Genomic DNA, 19,808 nt, shown 5'->3' with positions numbered 1-19,808 from the left:
CTTTTGCCAAAATTGCAACGTAGACATAACACTAAGAAACGCATATAAAAACAAAGGGAATGTACATTTAATTTAATCCAAACATACCTCTTACTTTACATCCCACTTTTCTTTTTTTCCCCCATGTCCAATGTTTACAATACCTTTACCTTTCACTAGTGCAGAGGTACACGTGTGCTACCCACAAACTGTAAAGGGGGATGCATTAGAACATCTGCATAACTTCTGCAAGCGATCCAACTAGGCTCTGAACCAACAGTTTTAGCTCTTGGCACCAACAACCCAAGCTCGAGTGTTGCACCACAGCAATGGCAGTGCCCACAACGCTGCGTGCATCTTCTTCACTACACAACAAATAAATAAAAGCATCAATGCAATTCTTTATACAGATCAACTGCGACATATGTAGTGGTGCCAAGTGTATGGTGCGCAGTTTCCACAAAAAAAGCTGAATTTCCAAGCAGCCTGCAAACAAGCAGAGCAAGTGTATCAGTTGCATCATACTGCAAATACAATTCCAGCTTGTGTGCTTAGGCTTCATAGAAATTCAACTCCCTCGGAGATGTCAGTTTTAGGGTCCCGACAGCCAACAAAGGGTTAGATATATATGAAAGGACACAGCTGGAAAGATGTGCAGGCGGACAGATTTTTGGCTAGTTGGTTTGTTGCAGTAATTGAGTTCATAGTACTTAATTGACACGGACAAGGAAGACGACAGGACGTGCGCCATGAATCAGTCGCACACGTCCTGTTGTCTTTCATGTCCGTGTAAATTTAACGCTATGACCTCAATTACTGGAAAGATGTGCCACTATGTACCTGCGGATACTGGGGTCCGACTCGGGTGAGCCGGCCGAGAGCTGCCTGGTGCAGCTTCCTTCTGGCGGTTGAGGCCGCTGGGTGAGTCACAGGGTCCAGCAGCAAGTTCACCAGCACAGGCACATACAGCAGCATCATGTGGGCCTCTGCAATTCAGAAAGGAGAGCCAATCTATAATTAGAAACAATGTGCCTCAAGAACCTTTGCAAATCCGCCATGCGAACCACACAAGAATGAAACGAAAGACGTTCACCAAAAAGCAATGTAAATAGCACCAAGAAACCAACAGTCTCAAAAGCCAAGGAGAGCATGAGATAAATAAGGGTAAATTATATGTGTTTGGTTGTAAGCAGACATTCCTTTCCTGGTTTACATTAGACTGAACACAAAGAAAGGCTTGTCCTTGTCTTCTCCCACCGCCATCTGCACTTGTGGCAGCTGCAGGAAACAAACACTACCTAAATGTCCTCAGTCCAACAAATAGACACGTTCAAGCGCATCATTGCTTTAATAAAACTAATAGCTTTCTGAAGCATTTGGCTATTAGCTTACATTGACAATCATTGTCGATGGTTTGTGAACAATATTTTTATCGTTTTTACGGCATGAAAGTCAAGTAATATATTGCGCCCATGCAGAACAATGCCAACCATGCCCCACCATCATTGCACCAAGCCTTCACGTGGGGATGAGCTAACGATTGTGTGGCGTGACCCTCTATTGCAGAAGAATAAAAGAATTGGAGGCTTACTTCCATCGGTTGGTGCAGCCGCTAGGAGCGTCTCCAGAGTCTGAAGGCACTCCAGTGCAACATTGAGGCGCAGGTCGTTGCCGGTGGAATTGCCAAGGTCGTCTGCACAGTGGAGAAGCGTCTCCACCACTCTTGGCCCCAGGCTATGAATGTACGGCGTTGAGACTGATCGATCTTGGTGTTGGAAGATGGACCGCAGGGTTTGGACACACCATAACTGGACCTAGGGATCATGTGACATGGACAGTTCTTGTAGCTCCAGCATCATTTACAATGGGCATTTCACTGTACTGAGTGTTTTCTTTTGCAGCGTAGCGTAGCAGGGCATGGAAATGCATAGCACAGTACTACAGCAAACTGCTGCACACGTACAGCTGCGATTTGTGACAGGACCTTGGATGGCAACACTGTTCGTGAACACGTTGTAGACCATGCAATGCCAAGAAATATGTGAATGCAGTGAAAGTAACGATAGGCAGCCAATGAACATTTTAGGCAAATTAAAACCACAAGGATGCTGCATTTAAACATTTAACCAAGGTATTTTGTGCTTTTTTTATTTTCAGTTGCGTAACTACAGCATCTTATAAACAAGCACATTGAAAAACGAATGAAAGCTGAGTCTTGAGTCCCTCAAACTTTTGCTCACAAGCAAATGCACTTTCAAAGCTGAAACAATGCACAGAACACATTGAGGAATATGAGGCACTTTGAAAGCAGGCTTGTCTGTGACCTTGTGCTGAGAGTGTAGTTACTGTAGTGGAATGCAAGCATCAGCTGCAGGTCAGACTTTTTCAACTGATGTATCCCATAACAGTGCTATATCAGATCCCTTAAAAACATTTCAACAGTGCGAGGAAACATGGAACCCTGATCTCCAACCAGCCTTTCACTACACTGCACTACTAGATTTCAGTAACAGACAGAGGTGACTGGACAGGTATATTCAAAGATACGTAAGGAAAAAAAAAACAATGACCTTGAGCCACATCAGACACAAGCTTAAAATCAAGCATACTGGCTGCCTTCTGACTATGCCTCTTTTTTTTTTTTTTTAAGAGACACACAAGCTTAGCTTCTGAGAATGGGCAATGGTTCACGAGAAATTTCTCATTCATCTAAAATATGTATGCTGCATGTGCAAAATTGAAGTAGAAAATTAGTACAGGGCTGTGTTGCTAGCTGAAAGGTATAGGTGGATTTGTGAAGTCGCATATGCCTTGTCCGCTATAATTTGGCCACCTCTATGCTGATCCTCAAAAGTGGGGGGTGGGGAAGCAGGATGCAAGAAAGGGAAGATGAATACAATTTAATTTACTGCTTATCTTGTGTTTATTGTTTCCTGTAATATTCTCTTCTTTTACATGTTCAGTCATCACGAATACCTAATAACTAGTCCAATAAGAAACACCAGAGCTAACAGACAGGAGAGTTATTAGACCATGATAATTGGACATTTTGTGTCCAGCATAGCATGCCTACATAAGTTACTTAGATGCCATGTAAAGTGATTCGTAGAGCGATGATGATGATGTGTTTAGTAGTGCAAGGGCCAGATATGGCCAAAGAGCGCCATGCAAGTGGTGATGTGTGATGATGTTATGTCAATGCAATGGGCAGATGGATTGCAATAGGTAGATGTTACATAGCTGTAAAAGGGCCTAAAAATCAGTCGCTGTAAAAGTGCGTAAAATAGATAGGTATTAAAATAATGAACATGACAGTGAGGTGTGCTGTGACTGTAAAAGATAGGTTATAGCGCCATTATAATAAAATTTACAAGTACGGAACTAGCACTACCGCCTCACGAGGCCCTTAAACGCAAAGGTACTGAGGCGTGTGCTCTATAAAAACTACTATCGCAGGAGCACCCTCTGGTGAGAGGGTGCGCTACGACATTGCTGGGCTAATAACATGTAGCACTACATCATTTAGGTAGTTGAGAACTGCTTTCACATTAAAGAATGGTTTTGAGCCCAGAAACAATGTTGGATGTAGTAGGATATGGTAACAAAAGGTTTGCGCAAAGTGCTTCTTCCGTTCGGTTTCTGCTTTCTTACACTTGACAAGTACATGGAGGACGGTGAGCATTTCACCACATCTTCCACATAGTGGAGGTTCGTTGCCAGTGAGTGAATCATGGGTACCAAATGCGTGCCCTATACGCAGTCGGCAGAACAAGACATCAATTCGTCGCGTTTTCGTTATGGAGGGCCAGAAGCCTATTTGTGGCTTAATCACATGAAGCTTGTTATTTGTTTCTGCGTCCCACAAGCGTTGCCAGTGGCTTCGCAGTTTCTTTCGTAAGAAAGGCTTCAGGTCTGTGGCAGGAACAGCAGCAGTAGGGGTAGCTTGCGATGTAATTGTTGTGGCCCTTTGGTCTGCTAGCACATTGCCCTCGATGCCTCTATGGCCAGGCACCCAGCATATAATAACATGCTGGTTAGATATATATGCTGTACACAGAACGGAATACAGCACACCGAGTATAGGATTTTTGTGTTTGCAGAATGACATTAGGGCCTTCACAACGCTTAGGGAGTCCGTAAATATAATTGCCTTTTGAAGTTTTGATTTCTTTATGTGCTTCACAGCCGACAATAGTGCATGAGCCTCAGCCGTAAAGATACTCGTTTCCGAGTGCAGTACACCAGATTCCGAGAAGGATGGCCTTACAGCTGCATAAGATACCCCGTCATGTGGTTTAGGAGCGTCTGTGTAAAACTCTGTGCATGAGTACTTGGCCTGGAGTTCAAGGAAATGCATTTTGATATGTGCCTCTGGTGCGTGCTTAGTGACCTCTACGAACAATGTATCACAATCTATGAGCTGCCACTGCCACGGTGGTAACAGTTTTGCTGGAGCCATAGGAAATTGTTCAAGAAGTGGAATACCCATTTCGTCACTGAGGTTCCTCACACGCAATGAGAATGGCTTTCTTGCTGCAGGTCGGTTATGGAAGAGTGTGGCAGCGGTCACATCGTTTATTGTTGAATAAGAAGGATGTAGAGCGATACTTGCTGTTGCCATTTAATGTCACTTTAAGGGGATGTCATTTTTGAGAGGAAGGTTTAGCTCGCACGCTCCTATCTAAATATAAATGAGAAAGCAGCAACCACTGCACCGATGTGATGAAGTTTGTTGCATTTAAAAGAACAAGTTAAAATCTAGTGACTGTAGGAAACAGATTCTTTATTTAGGCTGTCAGTTTATTTTAGAAAAGTTCTTGAAAATTGCAAAATTTCAAGAAATTACCAAGTTTACAACTCAGTAACTCAGGAATTAAACACACCATGACGATTCTACGAACTGCACCTAATAATACATCTAAAGCAGACAAAATTGATGTATTATACATCACTCTGAAATATATCACTAATCTTTTAGCAGGATTCTTGCAAAATCCTCATAATCAACGTAACAGTTTGCAGTAAACTGTAAATTCCTATATCGAACTTACAGAACTGTGGTATCTGTTTTTGGTGCACAGTTACAGATTTGCAAACATTGTGCATCAAGTTTTTTTTAAACCTACCAATTTCTGAGAATTGACATAAAAAATTCCAAGCCCTTAATCAAAATTCTGCTTCCCAGAGTCACTAGAATTTACCTTTCTCTCTCTCAAATGTGGCAAATTTTATTCAAACTGGTCCAGCGGTTGTCTCAAACAGTGTAGTGAGAGTGTGAGGGAGATGGGGAGAAAAGTGGAATGGCACACATCACCGCAGGGAGTGGCTGGAGAATGGGTTCACAGCAAACGAACCGAACACGAGAAACCAGACACTAGCATGAGCCAGATTCCACAACAAAGTCTTTTATAAAAGCCAACGTAGGTCAAGCTGGTGGTTATGTGAACACCTACGATGGATGCATGAGGCAGCCGAAGCCTGTCTTAAAGCACACAAAGGAACTCACCATGTCCTCCTTGAGCAGTCCGTGCTTGAAGAGGTTGATGCACGGGTACTGGAGGTTGGCAACTTGAACCACCTCTTTGGGTGCATTCAGCACAAACATGGCAATGGCCAGCAGCATGGAAATGTCGTCCAGTTTGCCCGTTTCTTCACCTGTACCCAACACGACACACACACATTTGCATGATGGTGGCTCTAGTGCTTTACATCATTAAGCAATAAATATAAATGCATGCTAAGATGTGTTTGTCTTGTCTTCTGCTTGCTATATGTACACTCTTCTCATATAATCTGTTTCATATATAATTGTTTCACGGATTCGCAAATGGAGTTGTGAGTCACTGTCAAGCTTTACATTAACTCTGCTGAACCTCGCAATTATGGCTGCACTTTAGAACTACTGGTACGCATACATATACAGTAGAACCTCAGTGATACGATCCCGTTACGTATCATTTCTCGGTTTCAATGTACCCAATACAGTTAGGCTTCTCTTTTACCCGTTCATATGTTTCTGGCAAGCACGCCCTTTCGGTACTAACGCTCAGTACATCGCCAAAGTGCAATTGTATGATACGTTTTCTGGTCGCTAAATCCCACATAAACAAAAAAAGGCGCGAGGCGCATGTGATTGAGAACAGTAGCTGTCTGCCATGGCAGCTTCCCCGCAATACTAACTAACTTGTCTCACGTGACAAGCATTCAGTTTCCTATATCGGTGCCAACAAATCTCGCAAGTTGTCGCACATTGCATTCACAGCCACTGCCGCCAACCCTACTGCGATAAGCATCTTCACCCATCCGTTTCACAGCGCCTGGAGTGGAGTGCCATAGCAAGTTAGCTAACTGCATGCTTTTAATAGGTGATAACCCAAACACACCGCCATTCCCTGCTGGTGGTGGCACGAAGTGTCACGTTTCATTCTGGCGGCACCGCATTCCCGCGTTGTCAACCAGCTCGATTTTGTTTCGGTTTTATGTCGCTGTCTTAAAACGCTACGTAATACAAAAACAATAATGTGCGTCTCTGGTCACTCGGGCCCCACCACGTGCATCGGCATTTTGTGTCGCACTGATTCATGAGTGGGTTCATAAAAACTTCCCACCAAAACGTCCTGCTTGAAGAACCTTTCGACCCAGGCCAAACTCGAGGAGTGCAAACGTAAGCTTGCTGAAGCCACAAAAACAACAATGCGCGTCTCAGACCGGGCCGGCCCCACCAACTCGACATGCGTCGGCATCTCGTGCTGCAATGATTCGCGCAACACTTCGCATTACGTAGATGTCAACCACAGTTGAGTATGCCAAATTTTTTTAGTGACTTTAGATTGTACGTTTTCCCGGTTAGTAGGTTCTTTCTCACGTTTCTTTCCGAAACGCATGAATGAGGTTCTACTGTACAATTTAGGCACAATGATAGCACAGGGGTCATTCAGTATTTTTCATATTACAACAGTACAAAAAATGATATAGTTTGCATGGACCTACTGGGCAGATAGATGCAATATTCACACGACAGGGTTAGGGGATAAAGAGGTTTTTCTGCATCCAATCACTTTAAGCAGCACACAGTTAGATCATTAATTAATTGCAGCTCCATTAAGTTCATAAACTTCACCTCTATGTGATGACAGATCTGTAAACGTTTGCAAGTGTGTTTCATTGGTTGGAGAAATCCTGCTTACCCATCTTGAGCCTGAGCTCAATTCCTTAAGACAGCATGCAAGAAACACAATGCAGGCAAATGAGAGGTGTAACATGCTCTAACCACACAAGAGGAGGGGGCACAGCACACTATCATGAAAGTGGCACTTGCTACTATGTATGAATAAATGGGCTGAATGTATTCAAATTGATGTTGACAGGGCACTAAGGCACACATTTATGCTGACCTCTACTCTGCATTCATTGCCTTTTATTTGCCTTTTGTAGTGCAATATTCTTAAGCTAATAACAAGCATTTGTGGTCACTCACAATAAATAGTAAATACACAATAAATGAATAAACAACACAATGAACAAACAAGTAACCTTACACCACTGGGAGCACTAAAGCATAAGCTAAAATCCTAGCACTCATAATGTTTTGGCTCATTATCAATAACGTAGTTAAGTTAATAACGGTACACATGACGATACACCTTCTGCACAAAAAAAATAAATAAAAAAATATGGAGTACACACACAGCAAAAGCACCGAAAGTGCAAAAGGTCATGTCTGCACAACAGTTCCCAATCTGTTAATGTTATGCAAGAGTTTGCGTTCACTAGGTTGATTTCATATGATACTCGGTGCTCAATACAGCACAGCAGCAAGTGCGTCTTCTTGAGAAGGAAAAGGAAAGGCCCAAGAGCTCACTGGTCTTAGTGAAGTCGATGATGCGGGACAGGGTGCTTCGCAAGAGGGCCACCCACTGCTTGCAGTGCTCAGTGTTCTGGTGCAGCGGCAGCAGAGCTAAAGCCTTGAGCCCCTGCAGGACTGAGTTAACAGGTGCCATGGTGACCACCAGGCCCCCCGTGGAGACTGGCTGACCGGGCTGGACGGCCACCTCCTTCAGCACACTCGTCAGAAGGAACAGGATGGTGGGCACCACTGTCATGCAGCCTGCAGCCACATCCAGGCAGGAGACCAGAAAACACCATTACACCCCACTTGTCATACAAACTGTAGTCAATATGAACACTGCAATGCAAACCTTGTTGTGCAATTATGCAATGTGTAATTCAATCTCGAAAATGTGGATTTGCGGCTCCTTTAAATCAGAAAAGGGGATGGAGGCACGTAAACCTTACCAGCAGGAGAGCAGAGCTGGGGCAGGTCTGCGACGACTGCCAGAGCAGCAGCTATGAGCTGACCCGACTCCGAGTCGAGTGCCCGGGACCCCTGCGCCCTGTGCCGGACACCATGCAGCGCCGAGGACAGCTGCGGGCTGAGCTGGGGTAGTTGTCGCACCAGCAGGCACAGGCACACCTCTAGCAGGGCGTGCACCACCGACTGGCCAGCCACCAGCTCCCCGTTCTCGCCACCTTCGCCCACAGTGGCCAGCACTGTCTCGGCTAGGCCGCGGGGCTCCTGATTCGCCGGGGCTACCTCTGCAAGCGAGAGATTGCGAACAGCTTCAATTTCATCTTCCTTTTATGGCAAAAACTAGTTAATGCTATGCTGTCAACTTGATCACGCAATCCAGGGTAACAATGCCAAATGCACTTACCATATTTACTAGATTTTAACGTGCGCTCGATTTTTACGGCTACAAATGAAACTGTAATATCCTCAATTGTAACATGCACCCTGGTTTTCATACTTGAAGAAATTAATAATGCGATGCCTTTGATTGTTCACTCACTAGTTCTTTATATTAAGAGAGAGTAATGGTGATCTGTTCTTATTTGAAAGTAAAAAAAAAAAAAAATGATAATGAGCTTATTGTACGGAGCTACAGGAGACCGAACATTGCTTATTGTTGCTGTTGAAGTCCTCGTTATCACTACCAACCGACCAGAGCCTCTTGTCCTCAGTGCTGCTTGTAGTATTTGAGATACCATATTTCTTGAACGCCTTGAATACCATGGCAGTCTAACTATAGTGTTTTGAATATAATATAGCCTAACAAACTTACAGGAAAAGGCACAGAGCTACTGCAGCTTCCACCGTGGCAGTGATGTACGGATTTGATTGGATTAAAGAAACTTTAAATGCCAATGATGATAGCCTTGTAAGGCAGTTTTTGTTTTGTACTCGAACCTAATGTGCATACATATTATTTTTTAGCAAATGTTTTAGGAAAAAAAAAAGCACATTAGGATAGAGTACATACAACGTGCAGGCAAGTGTGAAGCATTAATCAGCACAGAATTGTTAAAGAGGGACTCATCACAGAGGAGGCAGTAAGGTGCTCAGATTTTAATTGTCTGACAGCAGTGTGTGGCTATGGCTGAAAGAGTTCACTGAGGGACTATGTCATTGGTCCTAGAGCAGATAATACCACCAGTGTGAACATCCAACTATGTCATGTCTTTGCAGTTCTGGATAAAGGTAGTTCAGTTCATATCCACCAGTGTGAACATCCAACTATGTCATGTCCTTTGCAGTTCTGGATAAAGGTAGTCAGTTCAGTTGTGTGTTAATTCTAGGGCCTGAGGTTATCTTCTGTTGCCCTGAAAGATTCAGTCACTGAGGTTCTATCACAGTACAAAACACAGCCCAGTGTCGCCCCAAGCTACACGTACATAGACTACATAAACCCCTTGTCGAAACATTGGCTCTAGCGACATTTCTTGTTCGAATACTGCCCATCACTTCAAGTCTCCGTCTTCCAGTGAACTTCTGTCTTGTTTGGAGATAGTACTACGAAATATTGACTCACGCGTGTTCACTTGTACTTTACATTTTTCACATTTGCTAAGTGATCTGGGTCATGTTCTAACTAATGGAAAAAAAAAAAAAGGCAAGCTCGCAGTATCATACAGTTCTTTCACTGCCAGTGTACTAGAGCTTCCACCCCGGTGCGAGATGGGGCAGTCTCGCTCAAATACCTCACGCACCCGGTACAAACAAGCGTCATTCATTTAGCTTATGCTGCCTTTCGCACTCTGATGCCACATAGATTAATAAAAGGTGGGTTACAAACCCTACCTTGTCAAGCAAAGCTGTGGACATCAAAATATTGTGTGTCATCAACCACAAATTCCAAGAAAGATGATGCATTAACATAGTCCAATGTGAAACTACTCTATTTCAGAGACCAGGCATTCAAATATTTCGAGCTTAGAAGGTGTGGCAACAGCGCAAAAAGAGAGGACGAGGACATTTCTGCAGTATTTCGAGCAATGACTGGTAAAACAAGGCAACAGATGGAAACTCTCACCTCTCAATTTCTGCTTCCTTTCCGCGTCATATGACTCTTGCCAGGCCGCCACAATGAGCTTGGCTATCTTCATAACCATTAGCTGACACTCCGCACTGTCCCTGGCAAGCAACATCCTGCAGTGACAAAGTTGGATGTATACTAAGCAGAAGAAATTACCATACTTTACAATTTCAACAATGAACCGGAAACTTCTATGCAAGCTTCTGACACGCAGAGAAAATGTGCAGAGTAAATAAATGAGCACAATCGCTACAAACATGCACGTACACCCCTATGAGGGCCACAAAGGCCTTTGGGAAGAAATCTATTTTACATATTCTGGGCTTGCTGCTTCTACCCACACATTTCCCGAGATAAAAAAAGGAAGATAGATGCCAAATTCTATGTGCACATTACTAAAATGCAGTCAATGAAAAGGGCAGAATATTACCGTATAGCAATTCAAAAACTGTGTGAGTTGTTTGTTAACAAAGCATTTACAGGATAATTTCAGGTACTAACAGGATTTTGTCCTTACTATACGAAAAGGAACGCTTGACAGATCCCGAAACAGTGGCAGTACGTACTGCCTGACGTGGTTTCTTAGAGAGAGGGAGAGAGCATGCAACATTGCTTGTTTCTTAAGAGTTGAATGCATGTTAGGGAATCACAAGTAGTCAATAAGATAATCTAGAGCTCTCTGCTATGCCAGCACACGTTTGTTACACTTAACCCTCAACAATTTTCATTTACTATTTAGTCTATACTAGAGAGTTGTAAGCAGCGGTGCAGGGGCTGCCCGCACAAATTACATCAAGCGTTTCAGTCGTTTAACTACCGAGAATGATAGGGTAGTAGACGGATTTGCTGAATCGCCGTGTTTGTGGCTTCACACATTCTTGCGGCATTATTTTTTTTGTGTTTCTAGATTTTCCAGCAATAATATTTTTCTCAACACATGAAGGCAGTAAGATGGTTATGCTCACACACCTAACCGTTAAAAATTGCTGCTTTTGTAACGCAATATCTTGTCGAAAATGATCAATTTACAAAGGCGTTCTGAAGCCAGAAAGACGAAGCAAATCTATGTACTGTCTATCATTGCCATGCCGGCTGAACCACCTGAATTGTAGCTCCGCTCATCCCACGCTTAATCTTTCTGGCTTCAAAGAGCATCGCGACATTGTAAATTGACCAGTTTTGATTAAGTATTGCATTATAGATGCAACGTAATGGTTATGCGTATGCGGGCAGTGTCTTACTGCCTTCATGCGCTTAGAAAAATATGAATACTGTGAAATTTAAAAAGATGAAGCATAATAAATAATGCCACACGAATGTGTGAAGCATGACGATTAGACAAATCTATGCATACTACCCGTCATTCCCATCATTGCTGAATGATTGCAGTGCCAGAGTTCCCTCTAGTAATTTTTGCAGGAAATCTTTCGGTGGGCTTAAAACTTATGGATGATTGCCATTCACTCTAAGAAGTTGAAGTTTACACCATTTAGGGCATATCTTGTCCCCAAATAATAATCATTATTATTCAGCTTATTATTCATACAAGATACATAGTTGGTTGTTGGTAGCATACAGTCGAGGGTCCAAAAGTCAAACGACTGCGACTATGTATCTTACGTGCCTTTCTTTTCTCTAACGCTGCGCGCCCAGTACTAAGTGCATGAACGTAATGTGCATTATCAGCGTGACTTAGCATTCTTGACATGAAAGTAGCAAGCGCAGAGTTTTCAAGAAAGGAAACGCAAGCAAGACAGATGACGATTATTGTCTGGGGACACCCTAAATGTCGCAAACTTCTTTTTTAAAGAGATCGCCGCAGATACCCAGCCAGGCACCTCAGTAGTACGCAAATGATGTCCCCCCCCATTTTCCAGCCAGCAAGCACTTTGGATGTCCCTGACTGCATGCCTCCATGGCCCATGACTACAGAGACTCCTGCTAGACCCTTGGAACGTTCATGATGTAGCGGCACAAATAATACAGACGACAAGAATGGATGGGACAAGCGCTTGTGTCGTCCCTTCTTTTTTGTCTGTGTCTCTTATTTGCCCTGCTACATTATGAACGTAATCCAACTTGCCCACTTTTTTATCCTTACAATGTGTTAAGAGCCACACCTGTGGAGAACGTGACAGAGCTCCACTGAGAGCTGCAGATCCTTTCCCAGGATCTCACTCGGCAAGGGGTGGCTCAGCAGCTGGTGCAATGCCTGCAGGCAGACGGGAACGCACTCGGGCGTGTCGGACACTCGCTGCCCGCACAGGGCCTCCATGCAGATGCCTGGGAGAGACGACAGAGAACAAGGCATCAACATGGCAAGCATCTGCTGCTTCTTTACGGGACCAAGTCGACATCAAAACCAAGAAAGGCTGAAAGAAAGACCTGTTTACACGTCATTTCCCGTTAGAGGGACACTGTAGGCAAATCAGGCTAGATTCATGCATAATGGTGACACATTCATTTGTAAAACAAAACAAAAAAATCCATTAGGAAAACAATTCGAGGTGAAGCGTTTTATCTCATCTTTACTGTCGTAGTGATGTTTTTTTTTCATCATTGTTTTGGGCTCCTGTACTACAATAAGAGCCTGCAAAAGTTGCCAAGTTGAATCCGCTTCTTACGTTTATTAGTTTTTTAATTAATCGGAACTATTTTCCCCAGTAAGAACTAAGCTTCCATCAGCTGATCACAATGCCACAGTATCTGAGGTCACCAGGCTTGGAAATTTGAAAGCGAAGGTTCTGTCAGAATCCACCTTTCAGGTTTTATCATTCTCCAGGCAAACCAGATTTCTACTTTCGCTACCCACCGCAGCATCTCAGTGGCCATGGCATTCTGCTGCGCGACATGAGGTTGCGGGTTCAACTCCCTGCCATGGCGGTCATGTTGCTGCGGGGGCTGAATGCAATAAACACTCGTGCGCCATGTCTTCCAAGCACATCAAGGACAGGATGTCTTTTAATGTGCACCGGGTGGTCAAAATCAATCCAAAGACCGCACTACGGAGTCACCATAAACCCGCTGTGCAGCTCTGGGACATTAAACCCCACAATTTAATTTATACTCTTCTTTTGGTAAGAGTAATTTACGGGATGCTATTCCAAATATGCAATACGCCCAACGTGTCAGCCGGTGTAAGCAAGTAAACCACAGACTTACCAAAGAGCAGGTAGAACCAGTCACGGTTGATCTCTTGGGGTGTCTGAGATTGTGAACTACGAGATAGGTGCAGGAATGACGCTCCCCCGCGTAGTCCTCCTGTCCCCAGGCCATCTGGTGGCGCCTCCTGGTGCAGACCACCTTCAAAGCCACCACCTTGTGTCAGCCACAATGATGCGGCAAGAAGAATAGGCGGCCATGCGTCCCGGTAGTGGGGTCTCGCTGACTCCACCGTGTCAGAGGTGTAGAAAGCACCGCCATCATGAGGCAACTGGCTTGAGAACTCTGCGAAAGACGATGTTGCGTCTTCTAAAATATCTAGAAAGAAGCATGGCATTGGTCTCTACGGTACAGATCGAAATATCAGTGAGCGCGTTGTGTCGCCTGCGTAAGTGACCTTCCGATTCCTTGCAACACATGCTACAGGTGGTGTCTAAAGCATGATTGCCATGACGTGTTTCCGGCTGTGCAAATGCTGCTGGCTCCTGAAGCCAGTAAAAGCCAAGCCTTTGAGATCCGCTTCTGTTACTAAGGAGGAGCTGCTGCTCTGGCGCGGATTTGAACACCACCTATTGCTGCATTCAGGCCTAGCATTTCTGTGGACTGTCGGCGACAAATTTTATTTGTGGCCTGAATCGGTCACTTATCTAAGATTCTGGTTTTGGGGTGTCGACACAAAAACTCTCCGCCGGTGGGGTTTTGCGGGGCATGTTGTTGAGGGAAGCTTGCCGCTGGTATATTTGTTCCTTAAGAAAAAGTGCATTTTCGCAAATTGCGCAAGTGGCAGGAAATATTTGCGTGCAGTGGACTGGCGCACACACGCATTGTCACATCTAAGTAATTTGTATTTGCACCCTCTAGACAAAATTTGCTAAAAAATTTGTCTGTTGTAGCTGGGTCCATTAAAAGCGCAATTGGTTGCATTGATAATATAGGCAGACCAAACTAAGTGAGAGGAATAGTCTGTTATATCCGAAAGTATGTTGTATGCGGATACATTGGAATGGGTGTGGACTGTAAAAGGCTTTGCTATTTGAAGGAGCACTGACATCACATTTTTAACTTAAAAGTGTTTATACCAGGCCCCACCGAAAATTGTCCTATGTAAGTACGTCCCACAGTCGTCACGCAAATCCGCAAGGTGGCGAAACTTTGCCGTTTTGGCCTACCTAATGGTAAGGTAGGCACGAAATAGCAAAGTATCCCCATCTTGCGGATAGGGCTGTAGAGTAGATATCAAAGCAGGAGAATGTAGTTGCGGGCAAGAGATAATGCTACGAAGGGTTAGATTAGGAAATCTGGAGAGATATTCAGGGGGCAGTTGAAAGAAAGAGGCATTCTGGAGAAGTTTCAATACAGTCTCGAATTAGAAGACTCCATGCTTTATATGATATTGTAGTTAACACTTATACAGTGAAATATGATGATTCTAATATGAAAAGATAGACTTAGCCTCTTCCATGCCATGGTATTAAATCCTGAAATGTGATAAAAAATAGCCAGAATTTTAAGCAATGGAATCCCTTATGATGAACAATGCACAAAATTTTCTAAGCACTTAAGAGAATCCCAGGTTGTCAAAATTAATCCAGAGTCCCCCACTATGGCGTGCATCGTAATCAGATCACAGTTCTGGCTTGTAATACCCCAAAATTGTGTTTTTTTTCAGCAATAAATGGTAGAGGCTTTGTAAATTAACGTGCACCTTTGCCGTGATGAAGTTAGGAAATTTGCAGGCGCAAGTTGGAATCAGCTACCGCAAGACAGGGGTAATTGGAGATCACAGGGAGAGGCCTTCATCCTCCAGTGGACATAAATATAGGCTGATGATGATGATAATGAGTAATGCATTGTACACGGGCATTTTTGCACTTTGCCACCACTGAAATGCAGGTGCCGTGGCTGGGATTTGATCCCGCGACCTCATGCTTAGCAAAGCAATGCCACAGCTGCTAAGCAACCATGATTGCAGAAGTGAAGCTTAACAGCACTATACAAAGAAATGAAAGAAAATTGTTCATGTATCGCTGATGAGAAAATGAAAATTACAAGAAAATTAAAGGCATTGTCGACGACCTGAGCTCATCCTTGGCCGTTTTAAGGAGATATGTGTGCATGAACTCGGCTCATCCATGGCACGGAACAGGTTAGTCCGGTTTGTGACTGCTTGCCCATACATGACATTGCACATGTAAGGTGCATGGGCAGTATTCTTGAGCGCTCCCTTTTGTGGATACGATCACCTTTGCAAGGTTTCTCGTAATCTGGCACAGAACGCATCGGCGCGCTATATGGCTGACGGTGTTTCTGGAACTTTGCCAAGTTCACTATTTTCGCGAAGTGCCAGGAACACAGTCAATCGTATACTTCAACGTGTCTGGTGCCGATCGATGTGCGATCTTGCGAAAGCAGTCGTATCTCTGAAAATGATCGCTCAAGAATGCCAAACCCAGCTTGCATCACTACATAAGGTGAATCACAGCGCATTAGACAATTGACGACCACAGAAACGAGGCACGCAGGGTAGCTGTATCTTAGCACCCCGTGTGCCTAGTTTTGGCGGTTGTCCCTTGTCTAACGCATTGTGACCAACCCGCTATGAAAGACGAACTAGCCAATATTTCCGTTTCAGTGAAATTGCACCACAAACTGGCTCACCTGCCGGAAGAGACAGCAAAGCATGGTCCTTGAGTGCTGCCAGCCAGTAGCGGCTCAGGCAGAGAAGCTCGGGGGAGACCAGCTTCAGCAGTGACTCCCTGCCTGCTGTGTCATCTTCACTGGCATCGCACTCCTCCTGGTCACTTGAATCACCACAGGCACGCTTGGGCGCTCCTCTCTCGTGCTCTTTCTCCATGGCAACTATGTACACCTGTAATGGCATCACAGAGGCTGCAGTTAGCGATCAGTGTCTTCGGTAAATGATCCATGCAGTGAATACTTTATCTTCCAGCTGCCTTTTTTGGCTCTGAACAATCTTTCAGGAGCTTACCAGAAACAGTAAAACTAAATGTACAGTATAGACCACTTATAACGTAACCGCTTATAGTGCAGGACCGGATATAGTACGGTCTTTTCAGACTCCCGTTAATTTTCCCATAGCACTCCATGTATACATGTATCGCTTATAGTGCAGTTGCGGGAGACGAAATACCGGTTACAGTGCGGCTGCCTGGAAGTTTGGCAGTCAACTGAGACAGCAAACGCTTCCCTAAGCCGCAGATATACTCCAACGTAACGCAAGTGCGCATGTCGAGCTCCGTGACGTCACAGTGGCGAACAACCGGCACGTCTCGCACCATCGGGCGTGTTCCAACGTTGCTGGCGCGTGAATAGCTCCGTTCATATTTTTCGCCCAGCGCACCAAGCCAGCGCTGGCCACGCATCCCAGCATTCCTCACGAGGTGCGGGTAGAATGACGTAATGGCGGGAGCGCTCAAAAGCACGTCCGCCGCTGCGGCTCTCTGCGCGCGATGGAAGACAGCGCGCTTCCTTCCCGCTTTCCTCCCTTGCGTGTGCGAGATTGAGACGCGATCACCGGTTCACCCTCGCACTCTTTCAGTTGCACATACAGCATACGGCGACGATTTTATCGCCCTTGGACTTTATACGGGACCTCGCGGCGACCGCTACGGCAGCTAGAAATACGTCTGGAGTGTCCATATAATTGCTATTGCAATAACATCATTGTTTTGGTTATAGTGCGGTACCGCTCATAATGCAGATATTCGCGACTCAGGTGACTTATGTTATAAGTGGTCTACACTGTACATTAAAGGCTCAATATACGTGGCAGTTTCTTTTCTCTGATTCTTTACACTTAAATTTATTGCTGCCAAAGCAAAGTCATCATGCTAGTCATTTGGCACTGCAAATGGATAGACACGCTGATGCAAGAAAAACCCTTAACAACTACCACTGTAGACTTTGTGCCTCTGGGCCAGCTCACCTCGGCCCATGCCTTAAGGATGGCCAGTTTCTCAAGGGTGGAAGCACCCTCGTTGTACAACAGCGAGTTGGCCCCCTTCTGCAGTTTGGTCAGCGATGACACCAACAGCTGGTGGACTCGTCGAAGATCATTGAGATCACGGGCCACACCGCTTCCAATCCAGGCACTGCACACCTGCACATGGACAAGGCACGGGTACTCAAGGCACTTCTTCACACTCCTTACTGTTCACAGGTGGCTCCTTGTAGGCTGCCATCATTATTACAGCTGCCTCTGTGCCGTACTTTGCACCACAGTGCACTGCACATACACAATACTGTTTAGGTACTGTAGCAGAGCCCCATCAGGGCCCAAAGATACTGCCATCTATCCGAAAAAAAAAGTAAAAAAAAAATGAACTTCTTCCTCTTCCTGCGCTCAATGTCTTATTTGTCCACTACAGTATGGACAAGGACACTGGTGTGCACTCAATCAAGAGGACACTAAGTTTAAATAGGTGGCTTATAGTGCCATGTAAAAGTGCAAGTGCAAACCTCAAGTTACTGACGGGGAACATGGCTAAAGAAATCAAGATCCTAAGTCAACAGATGTCTTTTTAAATTTTATTTTTGAAGAGTTCATGCTTTAGGTTCTTGCACTATTCAAGAGTGTGCTGCAAGGTTTTATTCCATTTGCAATCTAAATATATATATATATATATATATATATATATATATATATATATATATATATAAACTTGCACCTACTATACGAAGCTTGCATCACCTGCATGGGCCTAATAGAAGCAACAGAAATTTCTAAAGAAGGCACTTGCAATGTAAACAGTAGGAGTGACATACTTACATCATTCAAAAATTTGTTTCCCAACAAACCTCATGCACCAAGCTTCAACAGTGAAAGGGCGATTACACTAAGACAACATAAGAACAGTGACAGGGCATAGAGGCCTATAGAGGAGGCTGAGCAAAACGTCATGGCCTTCCCACTTGACCCTTTCAGGGTCCACATTTCTGTCCCACCATGCCACTGACATACCTCTACGTTATCCACTCTCTCCAGTTGGATGAGCTCAGTAATGCGAAGTAGGGGAGCTCCGAGGTAGTTTCGCCATCTGTTTTATTTTTCTAGGAGCACATTTTTGCATCTCTCTGGGTTTGCTCAGAGTTTTTGTGAGTGCGCTGTGGAACGCACCAATTCGTGGGCGTGGTTGCGGTGTGCGGAGCACGCAGATGGGAGCGTGTGGGTACCGGACTTTGTGCGCCGCTACCGTGGCAATTCTTCGTTCAAATTTCAAATGTTAGTTCCGTAGTGCAAGGCCACCACTCTAGTGTGTTTCTGCCATCTGTTGTAGGTTTATAGAAGGTTTCTACTTCTTGGCGGTGCTATCACAGAAGCATGCACATCAGTACGAAACTAGGTAGGAGATACAAAACGAAAATAGGAAAGTGAGGATCATGCTAAGAGTGCATTAGCCATTATCCGTGTAATTTCTTTTCCCTTCTGCATAACCAAAAGTAAACTGTTCTGTTCTTTTTATGATATCCGCGAAAAAAACCCAATGCTGTGGGTGCATCACCTACGATAGAACCCAGCACTGAAAGGGTTATTGGGGAAGGCAAGGCTGATTGAGCAGCTATGCGCGCCCTCGACACCTTTGTGTTATTTGCCTGGCTCAAGTCCACTGCAAACAACCATTACATCTGGCTCTTCCTTTGACAGATGTGTCACTGCACAGCTGTGTCGTAGCATACCTGACAAGCCATGGCTGTGACATGAGACGGTGTCTCAGGTGAGAATGCAGGACGCAGAGCTGCTCCAACCTGTTGCAAAAAGAACCCACAGGAAAGGGCAAAGAGTCAATGTCAGCCATCACCAAACGAGTGAGACTCTGCAAATGGTAGTAACTCACCTGTGCCTGGTACTGTTCCAGAATGACGTGACCAGGAAACTCCGGCTCAGGTACTTGCGAGAACTTGTCAATGATGAGCTTTGGGAACAAAGTACAACCATATTCATGTCAGGCAGGTCATCTTTATGACTACATGTATGCTGGAATAAAATCCGTTCAGAATATCAGCTGGCACATCCCACTAACCTGCAATGTTTTTAACCCTTCCAGGCGCAACGGGTCACTGTCTGAAGTAGCAGCCATAAAAGCCATGCGGACCAAGTCCGAGAGGTGGAGCACTAAGAAGTCCTCTGCAGCAAATCGAGAATGTTTGTTGGCAAAGATAACTGTGCACATTACAGAGATTACTAGAAAGTACGGCATATTGTGGCTGCTAGAAGACTACTCTGCAAAATGGTTGTGTCGAGAGCGAAACAGTGCAGGCATTGGCCATCTCAAA

The 19,808-nt window shown here is 44.6% G+C and overlaps 1 protein-coding gene across 3 annotated transcripts in view; it reads right to left on the bottom strand.

Annotated features, from left to right (window-relative positions):
- Window positions 1-19,808, bottom strand: part of LOC119457571 (HEAT repeat-containing protein 5B-like) — a 65,410-nt gene that overhangs the window by 4,984 nt on the left and 40,618 nt on the right. For all 3 annotated transcript variants that reach the window (XR_007467722.1, XM_037719180.2, XM_049670233.1), the window contains 13 exons: window positions 19,556-19,659; window positions 19,370-19,447; window positions 19,212-19,280; window positions 17,461-17,634; window positions 16,173-16,383; window positions 13,515-13,799; window positions 12,473-12,635; window positions 10,350-10,465; window positions 8,275-8,574; window positions 7,841-8,086; window positions 5,486-5,634; window positions 1,571-1,793; window positions 820-965 (listed from right to left, as the gene is read on the bottom strand). Coding sequence is in view for 2 of the 3 variants with exons in the window: in XM_037719180.2 (XP_037575108.1) it covers window positions 820-965; window positions 1,571-1,793; window positions 5,486-5,634; window positions 7,841-8,086; window positions 8,275-8,574; window positions 10,350-10,465; window positions 12,473-12,635; window positions 13,515-13,799; window positions 16,173-16,383; window positions 17,461-17,634; window positions 19,212-19,280; window positions 19,370-19,447; window positions 19,556-19,659 (2,264 nt within the window). In the remaining variant the exon portion in view is untranslated. The remainder of the gene's footprint in view (window positions 1-819; window positions 966-1,570; window positions 1,794-5,485; window positions 5,635-7,840; window positions 8,087-8,274; window positions 8,575-10,349; window positions 10,466-12,472; window positions 12,636-13,514; window positions 13,800-16,172; window positions 16,384-17,460; window positions 17,635-19,211; window positions 19,281-19,369; window positions 19,448-19,555; window positions 19,660-19,808) is intronic.

Source organism: Dermacentor silvarum, chromosome 7 (assembly GCF_013339745.2).
Source record: "Dermacentor silvarum isolate Dsil-2018 chromosome 7, BIME_Dsil_1.4, whole genome shotgun sequence".
NCBI lineage: Eukaryota > Metazoa > Arthropoda > Arachnida > Ixodida > Ixodidae > Dermacentor > Dermacentor silvarum.
Note: the sequence above shows the minus strand (reverse complement) of the source record. Positions and strands in the feature narration are given on the sequence as shown.